Source organism: Vulpes vulpes, chromosome 5 (assembly GCF_048418805.1).
Source record: "Vulpes vulpes isolate BD-2025 chromosome 5, VulVul3, whole genome shotgun sequence".
Lineage (NCBI taxonomy): Eukaryota > Metazoa > Chordata > Mammalia > Carnivora > Canidae > Vulpes > Vulpes vulpes.
The window spans coordinates 10,535,920-10,561,418 of NC_132784.1; the positions used below are offsets into that span (position 1 = coordinate 10,535,920).

General features: G+C 42.2%; 1 protein-coding gene across 6 annotated transcripts in view; it reads right to left on the minus strand.

Annotated features, from left to right (window-relative positions):
• Window positions 1-25,499, minus strand: part of CFAP221 (cilia and flagella associated protein 221) — a 102,049-nt gene that overhangs the window by 51,770 nt on the left and 24,780 nt on the right. For all 6 annotated transcript variants that reach the window (XM_072757558.1, XM_072757560.1, XM_072757556.1 and 3 more), the window contains exons 7-8: window positions 17,092-17,195; window positions 1,548-1,707 (exon numbers count right to left, since the gene is read on the minus strand). In XM_072757558.1, the coding sequence (XP_072613659.1) occupies window positions 1,548-1,707; window positions 17,092-17,195 (264 nt within the window). The remainder of the gene's footprint in view (window positions 1-1,547; window positions 1,708-17,091; window positions 17,196-25,499) is intronic.

Consider the following 25,499-nt stretch of genomic DNA (forward strand, 5'->3'; position numbering starts at 1 on the left):
AAATCATGAGGTTAGTTCATATTTTGATATAAGAATGTTACTCTACTTTTTAAAAAGATTTTATTTATTCATGAGAGACACAGAAAGGCAGAGACATAGGCAGAGGGAGAAGCAGGCTTCCTGTGGGGAGCCTGATGCGGGACTTGATCCCAGGCCCCCAGGACAAGACCTGAGCCAAATGCAGATGCTTAACCACTGAGCCACCCAGGTGCCCCTGTAACTCTACTTTTAATACACGTAATGATGTTAAAATGTGATGTGTATCTATATGTGAGGGGAGAGAAGCAATATCCAGCTATTTATCATTTTCAAAAATCTGTAAGGATTTCCCAAGGTTAGAATTTATATTGTGACAAGTTTTCCTTTAGCTTTTATAAAAATCATGCATACTAGGAGAAGCTTATCATTTTGACCAAGTACATTGGGATATAAAAATACAAGCTCATGTTCAAAAGGAAGAAGTTCAGAAAAAATTTGTTATGAAATAAAACTTAATCCCATTTCACACCTTTACTCTGACCTGAATGCTTATGATTCTTAAAAAAACAACACCCCCCCCCTGCCAAAATCCAACAAAACCTCCCATGTGGCACGTTTTCATTTTTGTCTTACACTGAAATCACTTGTTAAACATGACTTATTTTGGCTTCTCTGTTGTGAGCATCTTCAGAATGTGGACTGTGTCCCATGAGGCTTTGCAATGGACACCGCACACAACAGGCACTCAATTAATTATAATGTCGGGACGCCTGGGTAGCTCAGTGGTTAAGTGTCTGCCTTTGGCTCAGGGCCTGATTCCTGGGTCCAGGATTGAGTCCCGCATTGGGCTTCCTGTGAGGAGCCTGCTTCTCCCTCTGCCTGTGTCTCTGCCTCTATGTCTCTCATGAATAAATGAATAAAATATTTAAAAAAATTAATTATAGTGTTATATTGGCATTTCAAAAATGGTTATGTTCTTCCTGTCTTATTATTTAAATTTGAAAGAGTGGGGCGCCTGGGTGGTTCAGTCAGTTAAATGTCTGGCACTTGATTTCGGCTCAGGTCGTAATTCAAGGGTCGTGGTATCAAGCCCCTTGTCGGGCTTTGTGCTCAGTGTGGAGATTCCCTCTCCCTCTGCCTCAGCCTCTCCCACTTGTGCACACATGCACTCTCTTTCTCAAATAGATAAATAAACCTTAAAAAAATAAAATCGAAGGAGGGCAATACATATGGTCATATATGTACATATATGTAACATACACATATATAATACATACATATGGTCAAAAGTTGACCAGCACAGCAGCAGTAATCAAGGAAAGCAAGTATCCCTCCATCCACCTCTTCTTGATCATATTTTCCCCTCTTGGCAGAAACAACCACTACAACAAGCCTAGAGCTATTCTATGCATTACTGTTATATTTTAAAGAGTATTTTCTGAAAGCTCAACATTTTAAGTACGGGTTTGATGGCATTCTAAGAAAGACAGAATGCAAGAAATAGAGATTTGGATTCTTTTTATAACAAAATGTTAGGAAGAAATAAAGACATTCCAAAGCTGCCATACGGTAAAGCCACGTTGGGATGGCAGGTTCCGGTGAAGACACATTCATATGGCTGAGAGTTGAACTGTGAGATCCACAGCTGCATTTTTATCTGTGCAATCCCATACTGAAATGGTGTGAATTTGACAGTCACGTTCATCTTCCCATTAGCTGGGATTATTCCTGAGGGGAAAGAAATGAGACAACAGGATTCTTTCTCTTGTGAAGCCCTGTCAAAGAGGCTCACACACGCACATACAGACACGTTCTTCCCGTGGTAAGCACAAGTATTTTTATTTTCTTTATATATAGTCTTTTCATTAAATCCATGTGAATCAACTTCTGCATGTTTGCATTGATCTTATTTGCCAATTGCTGTGTTAATTATTTATAATAATTATTTGACTCTCAGTTATATACATACACAACCATCAGTGTGAGTCAGATACGTGCTCCTAGAACTATAATGTTTAAGCCAATTACCAGATGTTGGTGTTTGGTGTTTTTTTTTTTAAGATTTTATTTATTTATTTGGGGGGGAGAGAGAACAAACAGTGGGGTGGGGCAGAGGGAGACAGAGAGAGAGCAGCAGATTCCCCACTGAGCAGGAAGCCTGATATGGGGCTCGATCCCAGGACCCTGGGATCATGACCTGAGCCCCAAAGGCAGAATGCTTAACCAACCGAGCTACCCAGGTGCCCCCAGATGTCAGTGTTAATGCTGTAACAAGGAAAGCTAGGAACATACATACAAGTTTCTGTCCAAATAATCCAGTTCCCAACATTTTGGTGTCATTTGAATCTCTCCTTCCAAATCTTTGGGATGAACAACCGCTCCCTCTGAAGTCCAATATCCCACCACGCCTTATTCCTCTTTTGCATCTCTAGTATCAACAGGGCTTGGAACATAGTAAGTGCTCAACAAGCATGGGAAGAAAAATAAAAGGGAGAAAGGGAAGGAGCGAGAGAGAGGGAAGAAAAGAGGAAGCATCAATGTAGTAGATACAAGACAGGCTAATGTTCTCTCTGATTGCCACTGAAGGCTCTTTGGTTTGCCTTCTAGATAATTCCTTATGTCCCCCCTGTATCTTGCCTTTACACGGTCCCTGTAGGGGCTCTACACAATTCCCTCATATTTACTTGGCATACCCTCCTTCCTATGTAGGCACTTCTCCAAATCTTGTACCACTGTCTCCTTTGTTCTCTATGCCCAAACCACATGAGCCTTTCATTTGGCTATCTACGCATTCACTAAGCACTTACTGTGTGCCAGGCAATGTGTTAGGCACCTGAGAAACAGGAATAAACAGAACAAAGTCCCAGATCTCACAGGGTTTACATTCTAGCTGGAGACAGCAAACAAGCAAACACAAAATGAATATAAAATATAAAGTCATGTCATGAATACCAACAAGAAAAATAAAGCAGGGTATGAGGGAGGCAGGCAAAACATGTCATGCTATTTAAGAGGGGATGAACAAAAGGCTTCTCTGGTGAGAAGATGCTGCAGCCAAGACCTGAAGGAGGAAAAGGACCCAGGCGCTCACCGTCCTACAGTGAGCTCCCGCTGCCTCAGGGCCTTGGCGTTTGCTATTTCCTCAGCCTGGAAAGCCCTTTGTCCAGATCTTCTTTTAGTTTTTTAATCCTACTCTCTTAAATCACTGTTTTGCCATCTGCCCTCCCCTAGGCTCAAATACAGTTTTACAAAAGCAAGGTACCTGCCTGTTACTATGTTCCCAGCCCAATAAACACTTGTTGAATGAGTGAATGAACCAAGTTTCACAGGAATCTCCCCCTGATTCTCCATCCTTAGGAGCCTTCACCCCACCACACACTTCTGTCAGCCCTGTGGTACCCAGCTGCCACCTAGACTGTTACCTTCTCAAGTTCATAACTCTCCCACTAGACTGCAAGGCCCTAAAGCTGACACTGGGCCCCAAAGCCCTGGATTCCTAGTGCAGTGCTTCAGAAATAGCTATTTGTCAACTTCCTGAAGTACCAGTCCAAATCTTTTTTTAAAAAATTCAACATTTTATTTATTTATCTGAGGCAGAGAGAGAGAGAGAATGAGAGAGCACAAACAGGGGGTGGAGAGAGGGAGAAACAGACTTCCCGCTGAGTAGGGAGTCCAATGTGAGGCTTGATCCTGAGACCCTGAGATCATGACCTGAACTGAAGGCAGATGCTTAACCAACTGAGCCACCCAGGTGCCCCCAGAAGTCCAGATCTTTAAATGACATCCACTAGTGACCCAAGAGCTCACTGCAGGGGTGAGTGAATCAGCAGAAAGGCAATGTTCCATAGGCCAACCTAGGATCAGCTGAACAGAAACTCCAAGGTGTGCTCTTCAGTACCTTGACCACCTACTAGGTCAGAAAATACACTATCTGACCTGTAGTTCACTGGGGGCTTTAGATGAAGAACATTCTATTGCTTCTGTTCTAGCTCATTAACTTACAAAAAAAAAATAACAAGCTCTGGAGCAAGGATTAATGTTTGCCTTGACCTGGCTGATTTATTCTTAAGTGCTTTCAGCCCACACCTAATACATAAAGCACACTGGAGGTGTAGCCCGGGCAACCAGAGTACACTGCTTTTTTCCATTAGCAGGGATACCAGTTAGCACAGCTCTGTTAACGGAACTTGGCTGCAGCTGATTGTCAGATGTTAATAGCTCTTAGAGGCGTGCCTACCTAGCAGAGGCAGCCTACTGCTTGGTGAAAACTAATGGTGGGAGAAGGGACTTGCTAGTCTCCCGTTTTTTTTTTTAAAGCTTTCTTTTTTTTTTAGGATTTATTTATTTATGAGAGAGAGAGAGAGAGAGAGAGAGGCAGAGACATGGGAGGAGGGAGAAGCAGGCTCCATGCTGGGAGCCCGACATGGGACTCGATCCCAGGACTCCAGGATTGCTCCCTGGGCCAAAGGCAGGCGCTAAACCGCTGAGCCACCCAGGGATCCCCAAGTCTCCCATTTTTAAAGTGAGAAGGCTTCCCCTGCCCCCAAATTACAACTCTGTTTTAAAAAACCCAAACCCCGATTTAATGGCTTCAGTCTAATTTCAGATTACCACCCTTAACATCAGCAGGGATAATGTTAAATCACAGGGCAGGGAGGCTGGTAAGGCAGAGGGAGAGAGGAAAGGAAAATTGAGAAATAAACTAAAGGCTAAGAAAATCCTAGTCTATCAATAAAATGGGTATAATGAAGAAAATGTAGCAACCTGAAAAATGCCGTAATGATTAACGAAGTGACCAGAAATTATCACTGGATCTTTGCCTTGATGATAATTATGTAAAGTATGCATAAATACAGCCAATCACTAAAAGGAGATAGGAAAATAAAAGTATGTTATTTGTTAGGGTGGTTAACTTTTTCTTCAAAATCCTCAGAAAGCACAGATTATCCTTCCTAAATTATCACAGAGTCATGTAAGCCACATGCTTGAAGCGTTAGTAAGTATTGGTTTTAATCTTCTAGGATTTAGGGTTTTACGAGCTGTGTGATTTGGGGTAAATTTCTTAATCTCTCTAAGCTTTGGGTGGGAATTTAATAGCTGTGTAGTTTAAAAATCGTCCATGAACAAGCTGTTGATGAACTCTGTTTTGAATTCACTGGGCTACAGAAGGGGGGGCTTCAAGAGTGTTCCTCCCATCTGACTCACCCCTATGAATCACATGCCATGCACTGGGACACTTGCAGGCCACCATCACTGCCCAGGGCGTAGGGACAACACTGACTCTGACTCATTGGGCCCTGTATGAGCTCTGTGGCTTGGCTTGCTACTTCACCCAAGCCTCAGTTTTCTCATCAGCAAAATGGGACAAGGTTTAAAGGAGAAAAGAATGTACAAGGTCTGGGATAATGCTAATTACTCAGTACACAGTGTGTGTCCTATAAATGTGTCCTTCCCAACGTTTGTGCCAAACAAAATGAGTAATAATTTATTGTGTCAGGAAGAGGGGGCTAGCTCCTGGCTGGTCAGTTGGTGGAATGTGTGACTCTTGATATTGGGGCTGTGAATTGGGAGTCCCACATTGGGCGTGGAGCCTATTTAAAGAAAAAAGTTACAAAATATAAAATGTCAGGGGGTTCTGGATAACTCAGTTGGTTAAACAGCCAGCTCTTGATTTCGGCTCAGGTTGTGATCTCAAGCTCCTGGGATGGAGGAGCCCCACATTGGGCCCCATCCTCAGCAGGAAGTCTGCCAGAGATTCCCTCTCCCTCTGCCCCTCTCCTGTGTGCTCTCTCTCTCTCAAATAAATAAATAAATCTTTAAAAAATAAATAAAATAGAGGATCCCTGGGTGGTTCAGAGGTTTAGTGCCTGCCTTCGGCCCAGGACATGATCCTGGAGTCCTGGGATCGAGTCCCACATCAGGCTCCCTGCAGGAAGAGGAAATTTCTTGGAAAAAGTTATATAGTTGACTATGGATCATGACAGCGAGGGGCACTGACCCCCTGTGAAACTGAACACCCATATATAACTTTTGCCTCCCCCAAAACAACAAATAGCCTACTGTTGACCCAAAGTCTTACCAATAACATGATAATTAACACATATTTGTATGTATGTTCTGCGTATGATAGGTAATATGCTTACCATAAAGCAAGTCAGAGAAAATAAGATATTAAAAGAATCATAAGGAAGAGAAGATACATTTGCAATTGTGCTGTACTTATTGAAAAAAATCTGCATAGAAGTGGACCTGTGCAATTCAAACATGTATGATCAAAGGTTAACTGTACCTGACCCATTTGAGTTCTAAAGAAGGAAGACGCAATTGCCTCATGATGCCAAGCCACGGATGAGTTTCCCAAAGTACTAGGTCTTTCTTTTTGCAGCACAAAAGTGCCAAATGCAGGAGATTCTACTAGTCAAAACACAAGGGCTGGGCTGCCTCTGGGAAGGTCTATTTTAAAATTTAGGCCCAGGGGAGCCTGGGTGTCTCAGTCGGTTAAGTGTCTCCCTTCACCCTCTCATCCCCAAACCCCAACCCTGCTCATGAGTATGTGCTCTCTCGGAAGAAAAAAAAAAATTTAGGCCTGGGGACTTTCTGTAAAGGGGTGAAATATGAGCGCTGAGGCTTTCAGTTACCAGCGTTCACTTTGAAGTTTCCCTGGGGAAGAAACAACTTGCTCAGCTGATGCAGAAGTGGGACAGATACTGCTAATTACCCCAGGACTTATTTTATTTATTTATTTATTTATTTATTTATTTATTTATTTATTATGAGAGAGAGAGAGAGAGCAAGAGAGAGAAAGTGCACACACACAGATGAGAGTAGGATAGAGAGAGAGAATCTCCAGCAGACTCAGTGCTAAGTCCCCGTTCAATCTCACAACCTTGAGATCGTGACCTGATCCTAAAGCAAGAGTCAGATGCCTAACTGATTGAGCACCCAAGGCACCCAGGCACCCCTCCTAGCACTTATTTTAACCTTTAATTCCCTTCTCTCTCCAGCAAGCCTTGGTGACTGAAACCAGAAACAATCAGTAAAATGGAGTCTTTGGGGATCTTTTCCTCCCTGACCATCAAATGGCCAAAATGTAGACACTGGGAGCAGGAGCAGGACAGCCTGGGGGCCCTGCCCATGCTAATGGAAGCTGAGGAGCAGTCTGAGTAGACGGATGCTAGGGAGAGCCAAGTCAGGCCGGTAATTCATTTGCTGTCAAGCTGTAACCTGCAGGCAGGGAGCAGTGAGTGCAGCACACAGGTATTACATGGCCACGGTCCTGGGCGCTGTCCAGCACACAAGGCGCTCTGGGAGGCCAGAGAAGCTGTATGGGTTGCTTATCGCTGAATTTAAGAGCTGCATGAGGCATCATGCACAGCGCCTGCATTTCCCCATCACCCAGAGGGATGCCAGGAGCTATGTCCCCTGTCCCCAGCCTCACCAACCCTTCAGTAAAGCCTGATCATGCTACCATTTGCCATCCAGGCCAAGCTGGGCTTCCTTCCTAAGGCACAGTCTGTGTCTCATTGGTGCTACTTCAACCCACTATCCCCTTAGGAGCACAATGAGGCCATGTCACACCCCCTGCTGAAAACGGTCTCCTGGATTCCCTCCCAGCTCAGAACCAAACCCTAACTCTTACCCTTCTCAGGTCCCCGAGGCCTCTCCAGCTTGGTCTCCCTTTGGGTACACCTTCTTCCCCTTGGGTGCACTGTCCACACACTTTGGGCTTTGGGGCTTCCCTCAAATGTGACCCTGCTAAGCCTGTTCCAACCTGATGGCATTGGGAGCTTCCTCCACTTGAAACCATCTTCCCTGGGTCCTGACCACCAGATAAGAGCAGTAACTTGGTCACATCCCTGTGTATGGTTTTTCTTCACAACCATTTCTACCCTGGGCACTATCCTCTTGGTGTGCCTGTCTCTCTTCTCCATACTAGGACCTCAGAGCCGGGAGCAGGTCTGTCTTGTTCCTGGGGCAGCCCAGCGCCTACCACAGCACCAAATGCACAGCAGGCACGGAGTGCTTAGTTCTAGAATGAATGCAAATGTAGGGCCACAGGGCAGGATTAAACCCATCCACAGGGACAAACAAGCCCAGCAGCATTTCTGGTACAAGACAGTGAAGTGGAGCTATTTGAACTTGACTACCCTCCTGTAAAACTCAACAAAACAACAAGAAAAAAATGTTTAAAATGAAAGAGAAAGAAAATCTTCTGTTAAATGAGGGAAATGACTATACTTCCAAACCCTTGTACAGTAAGGTGTAGGAGAGAGATGAGAGCCGAGAAGGCAACAGATTTCCCCAAGGGTAAGGGGAATGGCCCTGAAAACAAACACCTACCTACTCTTTGATTAAAGTGACAAAATAGGGAATGGACTCTGGAAAAGTGGGGATTAGGACAGAAGAGATGTGACCTCAGCATCCTGGAAGAACAGGGAGACAGCTGTAGAAGTAACTATGTTGACCTGACATTTCTATTGTTTTAGACCTGGGACTGGAAGGCTGGAGGTGACATCATGGGGACAGAAGGGAGGAACTGACCACACAACGGCAGCATACAACACACACGATGACTCACCTGGCCCTTGTGAGCCTGGGGGGGCAGGGTGCAGCAATGGGAGATATTCTCCCAGGATTCAGGAGACCCCAGACTGTGGGCCAGACCCTGGCTTCCAATCCCAGCTCTGCCCTTGGACAACTTATCTAAACACCCCGTGCCTTGGGTTCCTCATCTAACAAAGTGGACACACTAATAGCATCGACTCATAAATACTGTTGGGAGTATGAAATGAGTGGTGCTGACGCTTGGCACATGGTAAGTGCCATGTAAGCATCAGCTACTATGATAATTATTATCGCCATCATCATTCCTTTCCCATGTTATTCTTCTGCTGGCAGCAGGCCTTACTCAAAGGTGAGTAAGATGCTGAGTAGAACCAGTACCAAAAAAAGGTATTTTTTAAAGATTTTATTTATTTGAGAGAGTGAAAGAGAGAGACTGAGAGAGACTGAGAGACAGAGAGAGAGAGAGAGAAACAGACTCCCTGCTGACCTGGAAGCCCCATGTGGGGCTCAAACCTGGGACCCAGAGATCATGACCTGAGCCAAAGGCAGACGCTTAACTGACTGAGCCACCCAGGTGCCGTTAACACAGTTACTATGCATAAAAACTGCAAATTCAAAAATTAATACACTTTGAAGGAGGAAAAGGACATGAGTAAAAGCAGGTGAAGAACACACAGCACAAGAGGGATGACCTCAGAACTCAGAGGGTTTACCAGAGTCTTAAAAAAATTATAGACAGCCTGATCTTGCCACAGTGAGAGTCACCAGTTTCAAGGAAGCAACAGTAGAACACATTAAAGGAGATGAAGAGAGAGTTGGTGGCACTTAGGAATCATGCAGAAAAAAGAAAAGGAACAGTCACTGAGGTAGACACTGTATTAGACAGAACTACAAACCCCCCCCCCCACATACATATATGCACATGTATAGAAACACAGGCAGAGCCATGGCAGGCAGGAATGAGGGATCCACACAAAATTAAAAAGCTAAATTATTTTAAAGAAGGTAACAGGGGCACCTGGGATGCTCAGTGATTGAGCATCTGCCTTAGGTTGTGATCCCAGGGTCCTGGGATCAAGTCCCATATCGGGCTCCCTGCATGGAGCCTGCTTCTCCCTCTGCCTGTGTCTCTGCTTCTCTCTCTCCTCTCTCTCTCTCTGTGTGTCTCTCATGAATAAATAAATAAAATCTTAAAAAAAAAACAAAGAAGATAACAGATACCAAGGGCAAGGGTAGCCAACACCTACATATAATTTATATTCCTGAGCAAGAGAACAAAGCAAATAGAAGATTGAAATATTCCTAATTTTAATTATTTGAAAAGTTTCCTCAAATAAAGAAAGTCCTTTTTCTCCAGATCACAAGGACATGCCATGGTCAAGGAAAACAAATGATACAGAGCAACACCAATATGTATCCTGGCAAAGTACTTAACTTCAAGACTGAAACAAAAACAAAAACAAAAAGAATTCTAAGGGCATCCAGAATTCACCTTGGGTGGGTAAAGATTCCAGGCAGCCTCTGAATTCCTAGCACATTCAAAGTAAAGAGCAGTTGAGCGATGTCTACCAAGTTCTGAGGGGAACAGAACTGTAAATCAAGACAAGTCAAGTTGTCCTTCAAGATGACAGACGGGCAGAGACATGGTCAAACATGTAAGCATCCTCGGTATGTAGCCTCCGGGGACTTATGGTTAACAAGCTACTAGATTACACAATCCAGACAAGCCAGGAACGGAATAGACAAAAAACTTAGAATGGAGAAAATGTATATCAAAGAATGGAGGTGACACCCCGGTTCTACTGAAATAGAAACTAAGTAACTGTGGCATTTCTGGTCATAAGACAGATGCAAATGCTGTAAACCCAGATAAGGTTAGATAATCTCACGGAACACAAAGCCATTAAGGAGGGAGAGAGGGACAGTGTGTGGATGCTACCTCCCTCCTTTCTGCACTGCCAAGCTTCTAGTTGAACTTCAAGTGTGCAGCTGAAGACAACAGTGGCTCTGTCCTCTTAATGTCTTTATAATCTCTTTTCTTAATTTGAGCAGTAAATTTTAAGAATATCACGCATATCAAGGAAGTTCATCAATTCCTTTGGCTTCACCATTTTTTAAAATCACATCAAGTAACACATATTTTTATAACAAACATACTTGATTTTTACAAAGCCACTTCTTAAAGAACTATTTATGTTTGCTCAACCCACTATCTCCCACACTTATTTACACCCAGAGCTTTTCTTTTCTTTTCTTTTTTTTTAAACTTTGTTGTTGCTATTACCCGGTTTTGGGTATATCATCTTTTTCAGACCAGCCCTGTGGGCGCCACAGAAAGGCCTGCTCTCCTGCAAGCAAAACTGGCATTCCCTTTCAGTCTCCTGGAAGATGGGATTTTCCAGCAGGATTTTCAAGCCATCCCTGAGCCTCAGTGGGACTGGCACTTCTGGATGAGCAGCAGAGGTACTGAGTTTGGTCAAGGTACAGGAATTGGTCTCTGGGTGAGGTTCACTGAACCCTGCTGGCCAACTGAACTCAAACCAGGCCAGACAAATGGTCATCTTGAACAAGAGATACCTAGGGACTCTGAAGGCAAGAATACACAAGGCCTGGTTGAGAGCTATTTTTAATCTCCCTAAATTTCCTCTCACAAAATAGAATTTTCCTAAACTCTTAGTCTGTAATAAAGTTCTATTTGTTGTCCTCTCCTGTATCAAGGTGTCCTAGCATCGTTACTCTTCCAGCTTAGGGGAGAAGGTGAGAGCTTGAGTCTGGAGTCAGACAGACCCTGTTGCCTTGAGCATGTCATCTGGCTCCCTGAGTCTTGGTGTTGATGGCTGTAAAAGGCCATGCTACTATCTCCCTCCTCATAGGGTTGTGGGATGCAATGGGGAGGTGCATGCAATATACTTAGCACAGCGACTGTCACGTGGTTAACAATTAGTAAATGGGAGCAATTATTAGCATTAGGCCAGCTACCCTGTGTATAACCACTGCCACCCTCAAGGAACACAGAGTATCAGGTAAAATGCAGCATTGCTACCCATGTGACAGAGCCGCTCAGAGCCTGTGCATAAAGAATTACCACCTGCCTGTCTAGCTTTTCTTGCTTTTTTCAGAATGCTGCTATAAATCAGTTATATATGTCCTTAAATAAGAGGCTTAGGAAAAAAAAAAAAAGAGGCTTAGGGAACTCATTTGCATTTGATATATTAACTGTCCCTAATTGTTCTCACTTACTCACTATTACATTTGGTGCTTTATAAAGTCATAAAAACATCTGATCTCTTGATTTTACTTCTCATAAGCATTCTATTCTGACTTGGCATATGGCTTCTGGCTCTTCTCTGGTTTGCTGAACTAGAAGGTGATCAGAAGCACTTTGCTGGTATATTTTACTCATTTCTATCACTTGCCAAAGATATAGCTGTATGTCTCCATTTCTCTATGTAGCCATATGATCAGTATTCTTTTCTGGGATGGAGCTATCCATGATGGTACTAGCCACCAACAAGAAACATTTTATGGGGGCTTCTTCTGTGTGCTGAAGATCCAAAGACTGTACCATCGTCTCAACAATCCTGGTCTGTCCCCTGCACTTATACAACACAGGTGCATCGTGAGGTGGGTAGAAAAGCAGGGGCAACCTTCCCTCTTCATATTATGGGTTTGCTCATAGATTCCCAAAGGCTTCTGGACCCTGCTGGTGAGGCTTATTATATGATAGAATACCTCAGTCTGGGGATGGGGGAGGGATGGGGAAGAGGGCCCTTGGGAGAAAAAAAGGCAAAAAAGAAATGAGTTAACACTCACTTCCTTTTTTTTTAAACATTGCATTTATTTATTTATGAGAGACACAGGGAGAGAGGCAGAGACACAGGCAGAGGGAGAAGCAGGCTCCACCTGCAGGGAGCCCGACGTGGAACTCGATCCTGGATCCCCAGGATCAGGCGCTGGGCTGAAGCCTGCGCTAAACCACTGAGCCACCAGAGCTGCCCAACACTCACTTCCTTTTGAAACCAGTAAATGCTGGGGTATGAGGAGCACCTTGGAAGGTATTGCAGGAGTATGAATGAATCCGACTGGGATCACATGATTGGACTAGGAGTCAAGTCTTTATGATCCCCCCGCAAGAGTAGGTATACAGAGGTGCCTTGGACTTTGACAGGTCAGCTGCAGTGTTTATGGCATTCTAGTGCTCATCCCAGGGGAAGGGAAGCTGTTCTTTGTCAAGATGTGCTGTCTGCTGGGCCTATAGGTAACACTTACAAACAAAAAGTAGTGTAGGTCCAAAGAAGGGGAAGAGATACTGGGATTATGCCCAAATCAATATAAAATTGTCATAAATGTGCATTTCATAAGAAAATGCAAAATATAAAATTACTTATGAGGGCTGATGTATTCCTTGGTAACGAGAAAAAAGATAACAAAAGTATTAAAACTTTCTATAAGAACTCCATGCAAACGTCCTCAGGGACTCTTGCTTAACTAGCCATTTTATGCTACAATTTGCTATTTATATGAATTGTATGCATTCCTCCTGGTGTATGTGACACCAAGCAAATGTCCAGGATCTCAAAGTGGTCCAAAGTAAACAAGTCCAACAATTTTGTGTGGCATTTGGCTGTTCTCCAACACTAATAAGATCTTGGCCAAAGTCATGTAGTGCTGGCTCTTCCAAAATGATCAACAGAGTGTTCTTGATGTTTTAATTGTATGTGATTTCTTGTCAGCAATATAAAGAAGGTCACAAAATCCTGTACCTCTTGTCCCCAATCAAGAAGATCTTGGCACCATCAGCAGATCCAGCTTCTGACAGCTATAGTGCACTCATGCATCTTAAGGATGCCCAGTGGGCAAATGGCCAGTTGAGTTAAAGTCGGGGGGTACTATGTCAGATTCACAGCTTGTAAATGGAATTAGCTTAATTCAAATTTTTTCATTTGGCAAGCCTGAGCACAAAATGCCTGGGAGGCATGGATAAATGATGTTTCTCGTTCCTAGAGAAGATGTTGCTTTATGACCCCATGGACCACAGATGTCTCCATGGGGTGTAGACAATCAGTTATGAAAATATGCCCAAGAGTATGTATATTTATACATCCTAACTGGGTAAAATCTGCCCATGGTGCTTTGTCTATCAGGGCCCAATGTGTAAAATGGGGGCAATAAGGACTTACTGGCCAAAAAATGATCCATGGCTGTCCAACTGTATAAAATCTATGAGTCAAGTCAGATGCCTGGCAAGTCGCAAAAGCCCAGAATCTGCCTGGGCCACATACCAGCCGAACTGCATTCACTGTCCTTGCAGTCAGAGCTTTTTACTGCAGGTGGGTAAAAGTCATTGTAAATCCCATAGCCTCAAAAAAAAAAATTCCCATAGCCTCAAAGATGTATAACAGGTGTATATAGAGACCTCAACAAAAGGAAACCAAAGCAAGAAAGTGCCTGAGAGACCAGTGGACCAAGGAATGCACTAAGCCTCATAAAATGACTCCTGAGAGGGCTGAAGGTTCCAGCTTAGACCAGCTTGTAAAGCCACATCAGCAATGCCATCCACATGATGCAGAACATTTAATATCATAAAGATGGGGTCTCCATTGTTAAAGAGCCCTGGCTTGTTCTCATTTGTTCGTTCATTCATTCACTCGCTTGCTCACTTACTGTCTTCCTCCTTCCCTCTCTCCCTCACTCATGCCTTCACTTGCATCACACTCTTCTGATTTCCCTCCTGGTCTCTGTCCCAGACCCACTTCTCCTTGGTGTCCTCTGAGGGCCAGTGTGTCCAGGGCTTGGTTCTCCATCCACTCCTCTTCTCTAGCTAAACCCACTCCTTGGGCAACCTCATCTCTATCCCACAGCTGAACATTCCATCAGTACCTAGGTGACACTGAAATTTATGCCTCTAGCTCACACCTCTCTCCTGTCTCCAAACTGGTATATTCAATTTAATTTCACTTAAAGGAGGAATTTAAAAGACATGCAACAAACAAATCACTGGGAACAGCCAGAAAGCCTATCAGATGGATCAAAGTGCTCATGGATCACCCATTTGTCTGAATCATGTGGCTGTGCAATTTATAATCTGAGGGCTCAGAGAAACGCCTGTATAATTTTGAAGTGTTTCGTGTATAGTTGTCATCCATCTATGTTCAGCACTGTATTTGTTTACTGTGTATGCAGTCTTCAGATTTTGTTTTTTTTTTTAAAGATTTTATTTATTTATTAATGAGAGACACAGAGAGAGAGAGAGAGAGGCAGAGACACAGGCAGAGCGAGAAGCAGGCTCCATGCAGGGAGCCTGATGTGGGAATCGATCTTGGTACTCCAGAATCAGGCCCTGGGCTGAAGGCAGGCGCTCAACCACTGAGCCACCCAGGGATCCCCAGTCTTCAGATTTTGAATTGGCTGTGTTTCAAGCGCTTTTAGTAGATTAATACTCTGTATCCTGGGACATAGTTCTTTGTAGAAGTACAGCTTGGCCATAAGAATCTCTAGCTTGGTTTCAAAATCTCCCTGCCTTTTCCTTGTCATTGACACCAGCTCAGTTCAGGCTCTCAAAGCCTATGTGATTTCATTCCCAACACACTGGTTTCCTGGTCTCTTGCCTGTATTCACTTCAGTCACCCCTGCACACTGCAGCTGTGCTGACCTTCCCAAACAACAGGAGGTTCCCTTCTGCCTATGGAGCTTAACAGAATTATAGACCATCAAGTGGGGCAGGATCGTTTAGATGAACCTAGTCCAGTGATTGCCAAACACCACTCTAAGGAATGTCCCCATCAGGATCACTGGGGGAGGGGGAGATGCTTGTTACTGGTACAGAAAACCAGACTCATAAATCACCGGGGATGGGTTTTTTGGCTTCATCACTGTCTTAAGTGTTCAGCATCTTGGGGCAGTGTCCAACTCTAAGCCCCATCTGCTGACTCTCCTCTGCAACACCCACCAGTCTTCACTGATGGTGAACTAGCTACTGAATAAAACACCAATTCCATATTTGGGCATCTTTAATGATGCACCAGGAGCTGCTGGGCCCAAGGCTTTTCCTTTCTACACCATAGGGATTCTTCTTACTGACACATCTGGCCTGCCTCCAGTACCTTTCTCTTCTCCACGTTCCTACAGTGACCTGATACTCTTTTACCAGGGTTTATCTGGATATGCTTAGTGTGTGTCTTTCAGGGACAGTCCCAGGGGGCTAGGGTAGTCTGATGGCCTAGAGTGGGCCAGGAGTCTCTTCTGTCTTGCCAATCATCTCTTAAGTCGAGTCTAGACTAAGATCACAGGAGGTAGCTCACTTTACCAACTTACCTCCTAGGTCAAATTCTTACAAGATCTTCAGAGTTAAGGTAAAAATTCAATTTTATTTTATGAGGCAGTACACAAACTTTGGAACCAGAATGTCCAGTTTCAAATCCTACCCCTGCCACTTAACTGCTGAGTGTCCCTGGACAAGTCATTTAATCTCTTGGTGCCTCATTTCTAGGTCTATAAAATGGAAAGAATAATTATACCAATCTTACATAATTTTGGTATGGATTAAATATACATGTACTTATATAAAATGTATCTATATCTGTCACTTGGAATAGTACCTGGCACATAATAGTCACTAAGTAAGGGCCACTATTATGATTCTACTAAAAGACAGTGAAAACACCAACTATAATTAAAAGCAGAAATATAATCTTGTTTAGTATAATTCTGGTAACTACTTATTCTCTCTTTTTAAAGCCTAGAAATAATAGAGCTTCTCTTTGGAAAGAGAATTGAGTCTTGTTTTTACAATATAAATAGTAAGTTATATTGTATTTCAAAAATCTCAGAATGGTTCCTGGTTCTCTAAGAAATAATCTACATACATCTCATAATTTAAAAGTAATTCAAAATTTCTGCTTTGAACACTCATATATGTACTTGGAATCAGGATATTAATGGCTACCTACCCAACATTCAAAAACAAAACTATTTTTGTGTTCATAATAGAACACTGTGGACAGATATTTCAAGCCCAAACCCAAACATCAAGAGACAGATACTGGGAAGCAGAAATCACTTCAGATGGAGATTTTGCTTTCAAAAGTTCTGAGCAGTTATGTCTTTTGGGGCAGGCAAAGACAGACTGTCCATACCATGCATGCAGTAAATTCATGACAGCTTCAATAATATTGAAAGTTTAGTTAGAGATAATATTCCCATTTTATTTGAAATTGAATAAAATGGATACACCAAGGATACACCAAGAGCCAAAATTAGAATAGGAATGGTTAACTTCAGATTGCAAGTTTTGGTCTTGGAAGAAATTTATCTGGACACTATTATAAATTATCTGCATACAAATGATCTCAAAGTGTCCTCACTCTCAAGTGTCCAATCCCAATTTACAATATGTCAGATACATCAAATTTGTTATTGTTACACATGTGAAAATATCATATTGAAATGTAGTTTACTCTCTTTTATAACTTGAGGCCTACTCTCCAAATCCTCTTTGATCTGAGAATTCTAAGGAAATTGGAAACTTGAAATCTTGACTGCCCTTACCTGATACTGGGTCAATAGTGAAGGCTTCATGAGACTGAACCAAAGTGATATGAAACTCGAAGTCTACAGGGCAGCTGCACTGCAAAGGGAGAACATATTTTTTGCTGCAAAAAAAAAAAAAAAAAAAAAGGAAAAAATTTCTTTATAACTAGTTCTTTTGATATCAAGTAATAGAGACTCAAGCTACATAAAAACAACCACGACAGGGATTACAGTCAACGCAGGTATAATAATTCCTGGGTGCCACCTATCACACACGTGTCCTAGATATTAACTCTTCTGATCCCATGATCATCCCCGCTTACAGACAAGGCAAATGAAGCACAAAAGAGGGTAAGTGTTGTGCCCAAGGTGACTCGGCTAGTTAGTGGCAGAACTGGGATTCAAGGCAGGTCAACTGTGCCCAGTTTCTAACACTCCAAGGACTTCTGTCCACACTGCCTCTCGAGTACTGTCAGGTTTATCCTGTGGACACTGTGAGTGACAGGGAAAGGGCTTCTCTGCCACACAATGGGCCCCAGGAAACCTAGGGAATGCTGAATGAGCAGGCTTTACGCAAAGAAGCCTGAGAAGCCCCTGGCCTTTGCAGAGCTTGGACCTAGACCGTGTTAAAGAAACCACACTTCCAGTTGTATTTGACTGCAATGTACCAGAGACTCCTTGTTTGATAGGAAGGCCAACAAGCAGTAGAGGACCTAGACAGCTCCCTCTCCCAAGACAAGTCCGACTTCCAAGTGTGCTTGAAGTTGTCCCTTATGGCACTGTAGGAGTTGCTATGGCTGTGGCATTTCTCAGAGAGCCCTGAGCTTCTCCTCATGTCTTCTCCTTCTATCTAGGGGGCCAGAGTTTGCAGGATGAGTGAGGTATGGAGAAGCTGAGTTCTCTAGCTGTCACTTGGCATCCCACAGACGCAGAGCTGGGACAGGTGACCAGAACTCCTTTCAGCAGCTGGACACTGAACTCCTCCCCTAACAGACTCAGCCCTGCCCTCCATCCCTGCCTTTCCTTCTGCCTCCTCCCTTATCTACCTCATAACTCCTGTGCCCCTGCAGTCCATCTTGTCCTCCTGCCACATGGTTGGTCCCTACCTCTTAACATTTTGATGAAAGCCTTCCTGCCAAATGCCCTTCTCCCTCTCATTTTCCAGTCCATGTGGAAGAACGTGACCGTGATTAGGTTCAGCAGAGCTGCCAGGCCAGTTAGCATGCTGCCTTCTGGGTGGTGCCCATCCCGACCTAGTCTACCTGGAAACTTCTCCTATCAGGACACACTTCCTTACCTACCTGTCTACTAGGAGAGTCTAAGTCCTATGAAGACAGAGCTGAGCCTACTTGCTTCTCCAGCATAACCTCAACAAAATTCCAGAGTCCTGACAGGCCAAGTACTCAACGAATATTTGTTGGAGCAAAGTAAAATAACTCTTTTTCAGTAGCAATTCTGGGGATACGGTATAGTTTAGATGTGGTTTTAAAAATTATGCCAAGAACATTTTTATTTGGCTTTAAATTCATTATCTTTAAAAAATTTCTGGACTATTCCAAATGTAAAGAAAAATATAGAGAATAATGTAATAGAGATCCCTTTACCCACTGCCAAGCTCTTGAATCTTCTGCTTTGAGCAAATCAGTGTTTTATTTTTAAGGTGTTTTCTTTTTTTTTTTTATTTGAGAAAGAGAGAAAAAGAGAGAAAGAGAATAAGCAGAGGGGAGGGGTAGAGGGAGAAGGAGAAGCAGACTCTCTGCTAAGCAGGGAGCTGGACATGGGGCTTGATCTCAGAACCCTGAGATCATGACCTAAGCCTAAGGCAGAGGCTTAACCAATTGAGCCACCCAGGTGCCCCCAGTGTTTTATTTTTAAAGAAATAAAACATTACAGAACACTTGAAACTCCCTGTACACCTCTCCCCATCTTCTACTTCATCCTTCCCCAAGGGTAGGGGAAAGGATGTCTCTACTGTCCATCATGCCCATGCATTTTATAATACCACAACATATGTAGGTACTCACAAAATACATAATATTGTATTATTTGTTTTCAACAATATCGCTCTAAAACTTGCTAATGCTGCTTAATGCTATCTTTCTGATATTTATCCACAATAATCAATTTTTATCTACGACACATGAAGTATTGTTCATTCATTTTACTAGTGAAGAGTATTCTATTCCATGACTATATCATTCTTACTTACCTACTCTTGCTGAAGGGCATTTAGATTGGACTTTTCCACTATTGCAATGGCCATTCTTGTGTGTGACTCCTTATGGCTCTGTACCAGAGCTACCCTAGGTGTACCCGAGAAATGGAATTGCTGGGTATTAGTAAAGTAAAATGATCAGTTTTACTAGATATGGCCCAAATGCTCTCCAAAGCCCTTTTACCAATGTATACGTCTATTAGCAGCCTACGAGAGTGCTTGTTGCTAACCAACACAGGATTTTCAGACATTTTAACTTCTACTGACCCAATGAGGGTAAAATGGTATCTCATTTTATTTTCATCTTCATTTTTCTCAGGTTGAACTTCTATTCATATGGATCCATTTGGGTTCTCTCCTTTATGAATTACCTGTACAGATCCTTTACCTATTTTTCTATGAACTTGTTCTGTTCTCTTATTAATTTGTAAATTTTAGATATTAATTTTGTCAATTATATCCAGTGATATAAATTCAAGATAAGGGTCATTATATAGAGTAATCTCTTCAGCCAACAGTGAGATGAGCCCTCCATAGGCTTTTTAACCAAGCTCATAAATCCTGGGCTCAGTCAGGCTCTCTAGAAGTACCTAGTCCATTTTAACTCTCTGAGATGCTTCCTAATTCTGAAACACAGAATTAATGAATGAAGGTCATTACATTTTCAAGCCAATTTACCCTAATAGACTCTCAGGCCCCACTGAACATCAGCTATGCCACAGCACTGGGGAGATAAAACTAACAGTACAAGTTACACATGCCCACCAAGAAGTGAGTCTTGGGCAGTGGTCAATGTGAAGTCTAAACTGCTCAGACATGATCTCTGAAGATCAGGCCAGTAACTCTCATAGCCACCAGAGCCAGATAGTGCTTGGGTTGGTAAACCCCAGTGATCTACTCAGAGCTGCCCATGGAGGTAAAGCCAGCTACTCAAGAATGTTTTTGCTAAGAGCTGCATATTTGCATTTTCCTGAACTAAAACAAAAAAAAGACTACTGGGCTTTTTATATATCCCCAATTTTAAACTAATTTGAGCTCTGATAATTCCCATAGAAAAGGTGTCAAGGTGTTTGTTTAGTGATGATTACATGAAGCCAAGTTCCTGATGCATTAACTAGTCTGGAAAAACAAACAATTCCTTAAGGGCACAGAATTCCAAGTAACCTGATTCAGAATGAGACATGGCAATGTAAATAACACAGATTTGCTTTCATTACTGCAGCTCATATTATGGAAGTCGAATAAGCACAGATGATCACCATAATCATAAATCTAGCACAGTCTAGATGAATTTGGGTCACAAGGAATTTTGACAAATATATGGTTTGATTAGAAAATTTTCATATTTGAAAAAAACAGAATCCTGTTAGAATCTAAGAGGACTTAGAAATTCTAAACTAGAGGAGAACACAGGCAACACCCTTTTTGAACTTGGCCACAGTAACTTCTTGCAAAATACATCCACAAAGGCAAAAGAAACAAAAGCAAAAATGAAATATTGGGACTTCATCAAGATAAGAAGCTTTTGCACAGCAAAGGATACAGTCAACAAAACTAAAAGACAACCTACTGAATGGGAGAAGATATTTGCAAATGACATATCAGATAAAGGGCTAGTTTCCAAAATCTATAAAGAACTTCTTAAACTCAACACCAAAGAAACAAACAATCCAATCATGAAATGGGCAAAAGACATGAAGAGAAATCTCACAGAGGAAGACATGGACATGGCCAAGATGCACATGAGAAAATACTCTGCATCACTTGCCATCACGGAAATACAAATCAAAACCACAATGAGATACCACCTCACACCAGTGAGAATGGGGAAAATTAACAAGGCCGGAAACCACAAATGTTGGAGAGGATGCGGAGAAAAGGGAACCCTCTTACACTGTTGGTGGGAATGTGAACTGGTGCAACCACTCTGGAAAACTGTGTGGAGGTTCCTCAAAGAGTTAAAAATAGACCTGCCCTATGACCCAGCAATTGCACTGTTGGGGATTTACCCCAAAGATTCAGATGCAATGAAACGCCGGGACACCTGCACCCCGATGTTTCTAGCAGCAATGTCCACAATAGCCAAACTGTGGAATGAGCCTCGGTGTCCATCGAAAGATGATGGATAAAGAAGATGTGGTTTATGTATACAATGGAATATTCCTCAGCCATTAGAAACGACAAATACACACCATTTGCTTCAACGTGGATGGAACTGGAGGGTATTATGCTGAGTGCAGTAAGTCAATCGGAGAAGGACAAACAGTGTATGTTCTCATTCATTTGGGGAATATATATAATAGTGAAAGGGAATATAAAGGAAGGGAGAAGAAATGTGTGGGAAATATCAGGAAGGGAGACAGAACATAAAGACTCCTAACTCTGGGAAACGAACTAGGGTGGTGGAAGGGGAGGAGGGCGGGGGGTGGGGGGAATGGGTGACGGGCACTGAGGGAGACACTTGACGGGATGAGCACTGGGTGTTATTCTGTATGTTGGTAAATTGAACACCAATAAAAATTAATTTATTAAAAAAAAAAAGAAATTCTAAACTAGGAATGCCTGGGTGGCTTAGTGGTTGAGCATCTGCCTTTGGCTCAGGGCGTGATCCCGGGGTCTTGGGATCCAGTCCCACATCAGGTTGCCTACAGGGAGCCTGCTTCTCCCTCTGCCTATGCCTCTGCCTCTCTCCTGTGTCTCTCATGAATAAATAAATAAATAATATTATAAAAAAGAAATTCTAAACTAAATACCCATCCTAAATACCATTAAACTGATCCACATTGAAGAAACATGAATAAATACACATATCTTATGCCTATGGTTCCTCAGGCACAAACAGGACCCTGAGTTCTCCTAACTTTGAGGAAGCAGCCAGTTAAAATATCAAAGCAGATATAAGCAGGTACTTTTGAAGTTAACCACAATTTTTATTCCCGTTACCTTATCATTTAAACATTTTATCAGTTATGCTAAGGCTACATATAAAGAAAGTACTTTTAAATGATGTGTAAAAATATACCAAGTTCTTTAAAAGAATTATTCCCTATTTTGAATAAAATTCAACCCAAACCATTTATTTTTTTACTATCTTTAAAATTTAAACTCAATTAATTAATATAGAGTGTATTATTAGTTTCAGGAGGTAGATAGAGTTCAGTAATTCATTAGTCTTATATAACACCCATTGCTCATTACATCACATTTATTTTTTTAAATATTTTTAAAATCTCTACACCCAATGTGGGGCTTGAACATGCAATCCTGAGATCAAGAGCTGCAGATTCCACTGAATGAGCAAACCTGATGCTTCTCAACCCAAACCGTTTAAATACTAGACTTACATCATAATTACGTACAAGTTGTGTGCCTGTTAAAAGAGGAGAGTATACATTTTCCTTATGGAAATTGGATATTTCAAAATAACAATATAAATTCAAATTTCTTCCTTCTTCCTTCTCTAAATAAGTACTAATAAAGGGCCAAACATCACACTGATTTCCAGTTAATTATATAACATTCATTTTTACCTTAGTCTGATGTTATTTTCATCATTTACCCTAAAATTTAATATTGTATTTGTTGAGGAAGTAATCAAGGCTTTTTTTGAGAGAAGGAATGATCTTGTGAATTTGTAGACAACAGAAAATAAAATTTCCTCCCTAATTCCAAAATCTCAGTATGCAGAAAGTGGAATAAGCACCTTGCCATACATAGGATTTAACTTCTTTTTGAAGAACGAAGGTTAACTGGCAACAGCATGACAAATGCTAACTTATGACAAGATTTTGGACTCAGATGGCACAATAAATTAACCATTAGCTATGATGCCTGTATAAAATCTGAGGTTAACATCCTCAAGATAAAGAAAGGCATCCCTACAAAGACGTATGGAGAATTTAAACTATAACATTGACTATTGCTTGCCAATTTTGTAGGACTTTTTCTTTGTCAACTACTCATTGATGAAGGATCCTGAATAGATCAAAAGACATGGGTGGTAACGATGTATTGATGTCACATTCCTTCCCTTGGAGATGTACAGGAGACTCATGAAAAAATCAGATCTGGGCAAGCTTTGGGATCATACACTGTGGCAGCTTTAAAACAACTCTATAAACTCTTTCCAAACTCCTTGCTTTAAAACAACTCTATAAACTCTTTCCAAACTCCTTCCATTGACAGGGGGATCCTAGGCCTTCTTGCCTGAAATCTGGGCTCTATGACTACTTAACTGCCAGAATGCCATGGAAGTGATGCTGTACTGCTTTCCTGAGACCAAGCCTAAGAAACAGGTACCTCTAGCTGCTCTTGAGATACTCACTCTGCAACATACTGACCATGTTGTAAGAAAGTTCAAGCACCTGTGGAGAGAACCAAGGCTCCCAGCCCTCAGCCCAGCTGAGTACCCAGATAACAGCCAGCATGTGAGTGGAGCATCTTGCAAAGTGGAACTCTCAGCCCCCAGGTGAGCAGCCCCAACTGACTCCACATGGAGTGATGACCTTCTCCACTGAGCCTCGCCCACGTTGTATACCCACAAGCAAAGCAAGTGATTGTTGTTCTTTTAAGCCACTACTTCCAGGGTGCCTGGGTGGCTTAGTCAGTTAGGCATCTGACTTCAGCTCAGGCCATGATCCCAGAAGCCTGGGATCAAGCCCCACATCAGGCTCCCTGCTCAGGGGGAAGCCTGCTTCTCCTTCTCCCTCTGCCCGCTGCTCCCCTGCTTGTTCTCTCTCTCTGTCAAATAAATAAATAAAACCTTAAAAAATAAATCACTACTTCTAGGGTGGTTCATTACAAAGCAATGGAAAATAGACACAAATGGCATTCCCTCTTTCTTGTTTCTTCTTTAGTGAATGATTACCCTCATTTCTGATTACGGTCTTAATTTGGCAATTTTAAGGTTTGTTTTTTTTTGTATTAGCCCTTATACATACCAATCACTATGCTCGTATTTTGATTAACCCTCCTAACAACTTGCTAAGTACTATTACTACGCTCATTTTATGGACAAATGAGCTGACCTATAGGCTAGTCCAAAGGCACGCACTTCATAAGAGATGAGTGTAAATTAAACGAAGGACCACAGAACCTGAGCTGTTCATTGCTATGCTACATTACCTATCTGTGGGCTCTAATATCAAGGAATAGCTAATGACATACCATTGTTTGCACTGTAGTCCTCTTCTCTATTGACATTCTCTATGAAACTGAGCCCTCTGTTTTATTTATTGAGATTTTTAGAAGGTGTTTCCTTAAATTATCCCATCAGCAAGAAAAGCCTAGAAAATCCCAAGACCTCTTCTCAAATGTTACAACCTCCTCTCAAGCACTGCTATGCAACATAGAGTCAAAGGAAGAAATTTGAGGACTGGCTAGTTATTTTCCTTGAAGTTTTAGATGTCAATTGTTGTACCCAGAATGCAATCCAAACCAGAAAGAAATCAGATAAAGTGATTAGTTGTCTGATGAGCCAGACTCCTCCCCCCACCCTCCCAAATAGGCAACGATTTGAAAAGATATAAAGAGCTGAGGGTAAATTATGTTTCAAATTTCAAAGTATGCCCTTTTATCGAAGATAATTTATGTTCTTATGAACTTTCATGTGCTGCTTATCTTATTTTCAAAGACACAATTAATCTCACCGGGATTGGAGCCTCAAACCAGAAGCAGAGTGGGCCCATGATAGTTAATGATAGAGTCAAATAAAGACAAACATAAAGAAATATTCAAGTAGCAGGCAGTTAATTGTTTTTTACACCTGGAGAATGAACATCACCCTCATTTGAGCCTATGCCTAGACCAATATGGGAGGCAAAGAGCAAGAAGGTGAAGAATCAGGGAGGTTTGATGTCTTTCTCTTGCTGACCTGGGCTTTGAGCTCTTTTCTTGCCTTTGGTTCAACTCTTTCCTTGACCTACTTACTTAGTCCTCCCTGTTGGTAACCCCCCCCCCTTCCCTGCCTTTACTCACGCCTCTGTAGTTTAGGAAAACTGCTCCTAAGGAGCAACCAGAATTAAATGAGGTCACTTCTGCATTTTTGGTAAAAGAAGCTAAGGCATTTCTCTAGGGGCTGTAATAGAACTGACTTCAGAAAAAGTTAGAGGTGGCCATGACGTGTTATCCACTTTTTGCAGAGATAATCTATGCCTTATTCATACTTTAAAAAACACACACACACACACACTTTAACAAAATATGATAAAAC